The following is a 9,551-nucleotide window of genomic DNA, read 5'->3' as shown; positions in this document are numbered from 1 at the left end:
CTCAAATTGCTGTTCCTATTGTACATCCATCATCACCTCCTCAAACTTCACATGCTGCTCCTCATCCTTTTTCTGACCCACCGTCTCCGCCACAAGCATCACCATTCAGGGCTCCACCACGTTCTCCTCCCCATCCTCTTGGTGACCCACTGTCTACGCCACCATCAAGGGATCCACCTTCTCCACAACCATCAAAGGATCCACGGCCATCAAAGAAATCTAAACTTCCTATTCCAAAATTGGTGTCCCCGTATCAGAAAAAGAAGAGTAAAGCTAGTACTGCTGGCACAGCTCGGTTTTTGAAAGGGATTGGACGGAGCCTCACGTCACAAACTGTTGATTTGGCCGAGCACGAGGAGTCTGCAAAAAAGGCTGAGGCAATGGCCGCAAAGATAAAGAAGCCAACTAAGGCAGATTACAAAAACGTGCCTAAAAAATATGTGCCGGGCAGACCTCTGCTACCTCTTGAGAAACTAAGAAAGGTCCCGGCTGGTGTTAAAAGGTTGCATGACTGGTACATGCGGGCATCATCGGTTGGCATCGACACCATCAGTGTGCATATACCAGACCATGCTTTTATTGGTTCGGACCAAAAGGTCGTTGTTACATTCGAGGACATGTGGTTAATGATGAACCTTCAGAGACTCGACGTGCAACTTGTAACGATGTTTGCATTGTAAGTGTCGCTCATACTTCCACATATGTGTGTTATTATTAGTGAGCTGTATAAAATTTCAATATCTGACATGCACGTGTGACTTGCAGAATGCAACATGATCAGCAGGAGATCCTTTACGGTACCAAGCCCAATGCTAGTGCCAGTAAAAGGGTTGGGTATCTCAACCCAATACTTATATCCGAGGAAAGCCACACTTTTAGAATCGGGAAAGACAACGATGAAATACGGGGAAAGACGGACGAAGAAGTTGAGAAGCGTATAAAGGATATGAAGAAGGATTTTGAAGCTCGATACGCCACCTACATAGGACATGCAATGCTTCAATTTCAAGACAGGGAAGCCATAATGGCCCGATACAACTTTAAGTAAGTGTGATTTTGCATAAATAAAATTAATAATTTCAATACACATGCATCACAAATTTGATTCGTACAGGGACCACTGGATATGCTTCCTCATTTATCCTAAGGTTGGAAAGGTGCTGGTGCTCGACTCCTTGAACTTCGACCCTTCGACATATGCAGAATTCCTCAGCATCTTAGAGCTGTAAGCCTTTTCTATGCATGCATACTTTTATTGATTAAAATTTGAGAATAACATGGTGATTCTATTTGAGATCACAGGGCTTATAGATTCTATAAGATGAGAGGTGGAAAGTACGACCTGTCGAAACAACGCGTGCCACTAGACATCCATTATCACTGGCCGGTAAGTATGTGATTTTATGAATACATATCATACACAATGTTGCAACTAAATAACCAATCTCCCGTTATGTAGTGCCACAAGCAACCACAAGGATCGGTCCTATGTGGATTCTATGCGTGCGAGTTCATGAGAGTGAACGGACGATACATCACGAACCCTGACAAGGTATTATTAGTAATAGTCAAGTATGTATTTATGTCATTAAAGATGCAAATGTGTTATTATTGAGTATAAATAGATGATGTTTATAAAATTCCTTTACAGCAATTTCAACGAGGAAACCCAGAGAACTTGACCGAAGCTGCATTGTATGGCATAGTCGAGGACCTCTGCACATTCATATTGAAAGAGGTCATTCCCGCAGAAGAAAAATATCACGATGCTTCCGGAACATTAGCTTTGCCAGAGTTTAGAATACTAACAGAAATTAGTAGATTATCTCTTAGCCGAGATAGTTATTAGAGCTTAGGTGAAAACTTATGATGTATAGAATGCATGAAGCATATATGGTTGTAAACAGAATACTTTGATGTATATAAATGTATGATAGAATTTAATTTCATGTTGCTTTCAATATCAATATAGATATATATATATATATATGTTTGTGTGTGTGTAAATATATATATAATTCAGTATTGTTTGAAATTTTGAAAAAAGGCGGGAAAACTTCCACTGGCGGCTAAATAAAGAAAACCGCCAGTGAAAAGTGCATTTCCACTGGCGGTTTTATAAAGCAAACCGCCAGTGGAAATTCTATTATCACTGGCGGTTTCCTTAAGAAAACCGCCAGTGGAAATTCTATTATCACTGGCGGTTTCCTTAAGAAAACCGCCAGTGAAAATAGAATTTCCACTGGCGGTTCCAAAATAACCGCCAGTGGAAATGCTGATTTCCACTGGCCCCTAGCACTGGCGGTACTGAAAAACGCCAGTGTAAATAGGTTTAGAACCGCCACTATAGAGCTTCTGTGTACTAGTGAATTTTACATAGTCACATAAAGAAAAGAATTCTTTATTTCCCCAAAATTCGGGTATTACAATAGTTCTGACGTAGTAGCCATTAAGACTAATTAGACTCTGACATAATGGTCTGACTACCATGCTTTGATAGCCTGATGGTGTGCAAAGATGAATGTTGAAGTTCTAATACCTATATCTCACCTTGGAGCCAATAAATATGACCCGAACTATCCATTTGAGTGGGTGTGGAGCTCAAGGAAAACTTGAATGAGCTGAGGCTGATCACTAGTAGCTCTAGCCAACAAAATGCTTAGTGAAATAGTTGGTGATTATTATAGGTGCTTTGCAAAGCACTTATGTTAGTTAGACCACTTTTTATTTACTTGATCTAGGTTTAGGTCTAGTGTTTAATGATATTTGTGTACCACATAATTTTAGGTGCTTGTGTGCATCATGTTTATACTCGAAGGGGCTTGTAGTCTTGCAAGAATACACCAATTGTTCTTGTGGTGTTTCTGCCACTGTAAACCGAGGGAATGAGGCTCACGACATTTTTGCTAGAAGGTTGATAGTGAATATGGTGGGGAGAGGTTTGTCGGAGGCTATTTTGGAGAACCACTTGCATGTGGGGAAGATTAGGGGTTATCCATGAAGTTATCTAACCTAGAAATTGGACCTTGCATGGGCATCCTCGCGAGCGGCTCCAACAAGGACTATGGGGAAACTTGCATACTTCTCGATCCTCGGTAAAAATTGATGTTATCATCAAATGGGTGCTTGCATCTCTATCGCTCTTTAGTTTCTACATTTACCTTACTAGATTGCTTGATGGGCTAGTTGATAGGATTGGACTTTTAGTTGCATAACTCCTTTACAATAGATCTAGATAGAAACACACTTAGTAAAAACCATACTTGCACATATGTATAGTTTAATTATTGCATAGGTTTTGTATATGGTGAAAATTGGAGGCTATAGGTAGAAATAATGTTTTAAGTTGCCTAACTTACATCTTGTTTTAGGCATCATATATAGTCCCTTCAGTTGGTATCAGTGGATGTTGGCTCAATTTGGACAGTTAACTACATCGTCATTGAGCCAACACCATTGAGAGTGGTTAGGATAGGTAGCTCTAGGTCTTGTCAATTTGATGGCACTAATTTTCCCTATTGAAGTGGTAGAACGGCGCGCTAGGTTGAGGTGGTATGTTTGGGTGTTTGGAGAGTGACTTGTGATAACAGCGATGATTGATGGAAGCTGCGAATAAATTCTATATTCCAAACATATGGTGAAGCATGATTACATTTGTCGCAAGCTTGTAAAGCTTGTTCTTGACACTTCTTTCCGATGTATGTCCGGAAACAATTGACCATTGCGCGCAGAGATCTCGCAGCGCATTATTGCATGTGTAACTATATGCCCTGTAACTATACCTATTGGGCCATCAGTAAGCCATAACACATTCTAGTTGCTGTAAGGGGCCGGTATGGTATATCTTCTTCACGTGTAATTAAGTAAAGGAGAGAGAGCTATGCTTGCACTCCAGGAAACGTTCAATTTGACTACTACTGGCAGTTAGGGTTCCTCCCTGGCCCCCCATAGTAGATGTAGGTGCCAAAGCTGTTACCAGCAGCACCATTGAGCACATTATAGCAGTTGGGTCGTGAAGCGAACAGACCCAGACCACCACTTGGCGACAGAAGAGTGTTGGACGCATCGACCACTTGGATGTTCCGGATGTAACTGGCTTTCCCGAGCCCTTCCTCGGGGAGATGTCCACTGCCCATCTGTGTGGATGTTTGGCCCGCGTCAGGCGAGTATACCTCGCCGCCCCACTGGATGTTGGAGGCACTGCTCGCCAGGTTGGTGAAGAGGGATGACGGCCAGTAGCCCAGAAGATCTTTTCCCACTTGCAACCACCAGTTCCCCGTCTTTGGATCCTGCAAGCAAAATTTTAATGGAGAGCTTAGCAGATGTAACTATCTATGGTATTATATTGCTGCAAGCTAGAAGTGCTAGTAGCTAGATTTGGCTTATGCTCCGAATGTCACAACAAAGAAACAATCCGACAGCTGGACGACTAGATGTCGTCGGACGGACGACGATGTTAATCTTCGACGGCCAGACATAAGGCCGCTGCTGTCGAAGAACCGTTGAACACACTTATCATCGTACGTCGTCAAAAATAACTTATGTCCGATGGTATATATATGACTTAATTATGTCCGACAGTTTTAGACGACCGGTCGGTGGAGATTTCTGGTTTTACTGTGTGCGAAAGCTTTTTAGTGTTTTTACCTTCCAAACTAAAATAGTGATGTCGTTCTGTGGGCCACCATAGGTGGAGACCGGGGACAGTTGGGTGACACCGAAGGTGATGGCATTGTTTGTTTGGACGAAACCCGAGCACTTGAGGTCGTAGCATCCCGTCGTCTGATACGCGTCGCGCTACAATATAATACAATATGTTTCCATATCAATAATAGAAAGTTAGTGCCTTTATTTTATGGTGTTCCAAAAACAAATCAGCAAAAACGAGCCCAATATATATAGATTACTAATATTATTAATTGGAAGTAAAAAGAAGGAATTGCGTACAGTCCAGTAAATGAAAAGTCTAGGGCTGTTGTCGCCATACATATTCGGGGAAACCTGCAATTTTGTAGAAGGGCCATCAGTTAATTAATTAATTAAGATCGAGATTGCACAGCTTAATATTACATAATGCATGAAGTGGTACAGCCCCCTTATAGCTTCAATGGTGTGTTGAGGTGATGCATGCATGCATTTTCTCACCTGCCATCCTGCTTCAATGGTGTTGAGGTCATTGGCTTGGTAGGATCCACTGACGACCCAGAACTGGGTCAAGCTGAAGTCACTGGCCGTCTCAACGACGGGCTGCCAAAGATCGAAGGTCGCCTCGGTTCCATAGTACGTACTGCCACCCTGCGCAGATGCCTGGGCCCACTGCTCACAATATATAGGAAAAGAGAAAACAATTAATGTCGTGTATTAGTAAGAAGAAATTCAGTGAAAAAGAATGTCTATACATCCGTGTACCTGGTGGCCACTGGTCACAGTCGTTGGCTGTCCAGCGCCATCGACGGGGGTGAATTTCGGCCGCCTCTCCTTCTTGCCATAGCTCCTGGGTGAGTCGGCCCTCCGAACGTCCTCCTCCATGGTCCTACGGATGGGTATGGTGTTCTCAGGACACGACCTGCTGCCATTCTGGTGCCACGTTTGGGTGATGCTGGATGCAGTGTTGGAATAGTCTTCATTCAGCTGGCCTCCTCGTGGGTGAGATGAAGGCCACATCTGAAATAAATAAATAATAAATAACCATTGAAGACAGCTAGTCTTCATTCAACTGAAGTGAAGGCAGCATGCATGCAGTTAAAAAGATGAACATCATATCATCAACCTGGATTGTATGATTCTTTAGAAGAGGGTTGTCGAAGGCCGGCTGCTTGGTGATGTGCACGCAGTCTATGATGTCTCCATCTGGGCTCTGTTAAATTATATTATTCAGATATATATAAAATGGACACCAACTTGTTCTGACAGTTGTTATTGCCTCATCATATAATAAATCTTCCACTCTTTTTTAAATTATATTATTCAGATATACACGTAACATTTTATGTTTGACGGCCACCGTACCTCAATCGTTTTGACAGGTGGCTTGTTGAGGCGCCTGAGGAGCCTCTGCACCTGCTGCTTCTGTTCGTGAGCCTCTGCACCTGCTGCATGCTCCTGTAAGAGCAGCGCGAGAGCCATGGCGAGCGCAACCAACAAGCACGCTCGCGTCGTCATTGTATTGCTAAAATTAAAGATCGACAAGCTAGCTAGAAAGCAAGCTAAGAGCTGGTTTTGGTAGCTTCGGCTCTGCCGCGTTTTATAGAGGGGGCGTACGCGTACGCCAATGTACGTAGTTTCTACAGAGACCTCACAAGGTGCTAAACCCTAAACATACGGTAAGTGTTGGACGTACTAGCTGCTGTACCTAACTGCATTGACGACGATCGTGGACGACTGGAGTTTTTCCATGGCTGAATCTGTGCAATCTTGGATGGCATGCACTGTAATAATAGATACTATCCGCAACCTGTTGGAAAAAAAAGAAAAACAGCCAGTTTTATAGCCTACTCGCTGGACAATGACTAATTAAGCAGGTGCATTGCGCGCGCAACCAGTGGTGTGAAAACCCCGGCCGGTTATATTATTAGTCGATGGAAGTGTTAGTGATACATTTTTGCAAGTTCGACCCACGACCCGTCAGCGAAAACATTTTCACAACGGTGCATAGAAGTATGGGTGTAAACGGTACGAATATTATCCGAGCATTTGACGGTTTGAATAGGCTAATTATTCGAATGGATAGTTTTTTCAGATATTCACATAATTTTTGAATTCAGATTTAGATAGTACAATTCGGATATCGGATACAGATATGAGATGACTGATATCCGTCGGATTTCGAATAGCCGGATATCTTCTCGAATACCTGTCCGGATTTCATATTTCGGATATCCGGACATCTTTCCAGATATCTTACCAGATTTCAGATTTCATATAGTTGCATGTAGAATCGCCCTAAATATCTAAGTTTCAACATAATCAATACATCACTTTATCATTTTCATATGGAGACTTGAGGTTATAGTTTTATATTATGTTTATTGGTCCTGGTAACCTATTTGCAATTTTTGGTCGATAGTGGAATATTTTATGAATTTAATTGCATTTTGGTAATTTTCTGTAGAAAAAAATAATAATAATACAGAAATAGCCTCAGAAATTCATAAAATTTGACGGAGGGGCAATATATGTCCATATAACATCCTAAAAATGTTCGGGCCATAAAATCTAAAGATTGCCGACGTTTAGCCGTTTCTTTCAATTCACTTCCACTTGTTGCGTGAGTTACATGTGAAATCACCTTAAGTATCCAAATTTTAACATAATCAATACTTCACTTTATCATTTTCACATGAGGACTTGAGTTATCTTCTTATATGATGTTTATTATTTTTGTTAAATTATGTGTCATTTTCGGTAGATATTAGAATATTTTACGGATTTAATTGCATTTTGACAATTTTCTGCAGAAAGAAAATAATAATATACAAATAGCCTTAAAGTTCTGAAAGTTCCCTATGCCCGGGAACAGGATCTGGATGTCGTCTAGAGGGGGGTGAATAGGCGGATAATAATTATCACTTTAAAACTGTAAATTCTTACTCTACTCGAAGGCTGGATCACAGTGGAATGAAAGACCCTTCGAGTAGGTTGCAGCGGAATAGAAGTTCCTGTCTTAAAATACCTGCACTTCGAAGACAGCTTGAACCACATATAAATATTGAAGTGCAAGTATAAGCAGCAAATAAGACAGAGAAACAACACACAGCATAGAGCAGAGCACACAGACATAGGGATTTATCCCGAGGTTCGGCCAAGCCTGAAATGCTTGCCTAGTCCTCGTTGGAGTTAGCCACACCTTGGCTTGGAGTTTATTTCAACTCCTTCCTCCGTTTGCTCAGATCTGTCTGTGCGACAGATAGAGCCTTCCACTATGTTGATATCAGTTACAACGATGTCGTGGCTGCTTACAATCTTCTCGATAGCACTCCGGCAGAGTAACAATAATGCGCTCAAGATTTTGCTCTAGCTCTCAGCAGCACTTCCCCTCTCTCTAAAGGCTTATAACTTCGCCTCTACACAAACTAGAGATATACACAAGAGAGGGAGAGAAAGAATAGATCCAAATGATATATGGACTTGTTGGCTGCACTTGTGTACTTGTTTGAGGCGCCTAGGGGTCCCTTTTATAGCCCCAAAGGGCCTAGGAGCCGTTGGAGCTTCATTTGGAAGCTCCCAGCCTTCCCTGGTTGCGGGTGCACTGGACTGTCCGGTGGCACACCGGACAGTGAACAGTAACAGATCTGATTGACAGTTTCCTTCTCTGGAACAGCTAGCCGTTGGTGCACCGGACATGTTACTATTCACTGTCCTGTGCACCGGACATGTCACTATTCACTGGCCTATGCAACGGACACAGTTACTATTCACTGTCATGTGCACCGGACAGGTCACTATTGAGAGCATCTAGAGGGGGGGTGAATAGGTGATCCTGTAAAAACTTAAAACTTAAAGCCACAAAACTTGATTAAGTGTTAGCACAATGAAATCAAGTGGCTAAGGATCGAGCTCTTGCAAAACACAATAGTCACAGTGAGAACAAGCACAAGAGACACGATGGTTTATCCCGTGGTTCGCCCAAGTACAACACTTGCCTACTCCACGTTGTGGCGTCCCAATGGACGAGGGTTGCACTCAACCCCTTTCAAGTGATCCAAAGATCCACTTGAATACCACGGTGTTTTTCTTTCTTTCACTATATCCCGTTTGCGAGGAATCTCCACAACTTGGAGCCTCTCGCCCTTACAAATGATGATCACAAAGAAACACGGATGTAAGGGAGGGAAAAAGCAACACACACAAATCCGAGCAATACGCACACACACAAGCCAAGACTTGAGCTCAAATGAAACACAACAAGTTCACCACTAGAACGGAGCTCAAATCACTAAGAATGTCAATCGAGTGTGCGAAGATGGAGTGCGGGAGTCTTAGAATGTTCAGAGTATGCTTGGGTGACTCCTCCATGCGCCTAGGCGTCCCGTTTATAGCCCCAAGGCAGCTAGGAGCCGTTGAGAGCAATCTGGGAAGGCAATTCTTGCCTTCTGTCGGGTGGCGCACCGGACAGTCCGGTGTGCCACCGAACAGGCACTGTTCAGTGTCCGGTGCAGATTGCTTTCCTAAATTGGCGCAGCCGACCGTTGAAGATTTGGAGCCGTTGGCGCACCGGACACTGTCCGATGCACACCGGACAGTCCGGTGCCCCCATCAGACTGTTGGCTCGGCCACGCGTCACGCGCGGATTGCGCGGCCGACCGTTGGCTCACCGGACAGTCCGGTGCACCACCGGATAGTCCGGTGATTTTTAGCTGTACACCGCCGTCGAGTCCCGAGAGCGGACTGTTCACCGAGACTGGTCCTGGCGCACTGGACACTGTGCGGTGCACCACCGGACAGGCCGGTGCACCCAGACCGAAACTGTATTTGGCTGTACACAGCCAATCCTTTTTCAAATCGTTTTCTCCTGTTTCAAGCACTTAGACACAATATGTTAGTCTTCAAAA

The 9,551-nt window shown here is 43.3% G+C and overlaps 1 protein-coding gene across 1 annotated transcript; it reads right to left on the bottom strand.

Moving 5' to 3' along the window:
- Positions 1–3,593: 3,593 nt before the first annotated feature.
- Positions 3,594–6,209, bottom strand: LOC103650605 (uncharacterized). The gene is made up of 7 exons (XM_008676176.3): positions 6,010–6,209; positions 5,771–5,857; positions 5,410–5,664; positions 5,146–5,316; positions 4,948–5,001; positions 4,648–4,797; positions 3,594–4,289 (listed from the first exon to the last, which is right to left on the bottom strand). The coding sequence occupies exons 1-7, from the start codon at positions 6,160–6,162 to the stop codon at positions 3,915–3,917; spliced, it is 1,245 nt and encodes a 414-aa protein (XP_008674398.1). The 5' UTR covers positions 6,163–6,209; the 3' UTR covers positions 3,594–3,914.
- Positions 6,210–9,551: the final 3,342 nt, after the last annotated feature.

The sequence above is a fragment of the Zea mays genome, chromosome 3, assembly GCF_902167145.1.
Source record: "Zea mays cultivar B73 chromosome 3, Zm-B73-REFERENCE-NAM-5.0, whole genome shotgun sequence".
Classification (NCBI taxonomy): domain Eukaryota; kingdom Viridiplantae; phylum Streptophyta; class Magnoliopsida; order Poales; family Poaceae; genus Zea; species Zea mays.
This window is presented reverse-complemented; position numbering and strand designations above follow the sequence as displayed.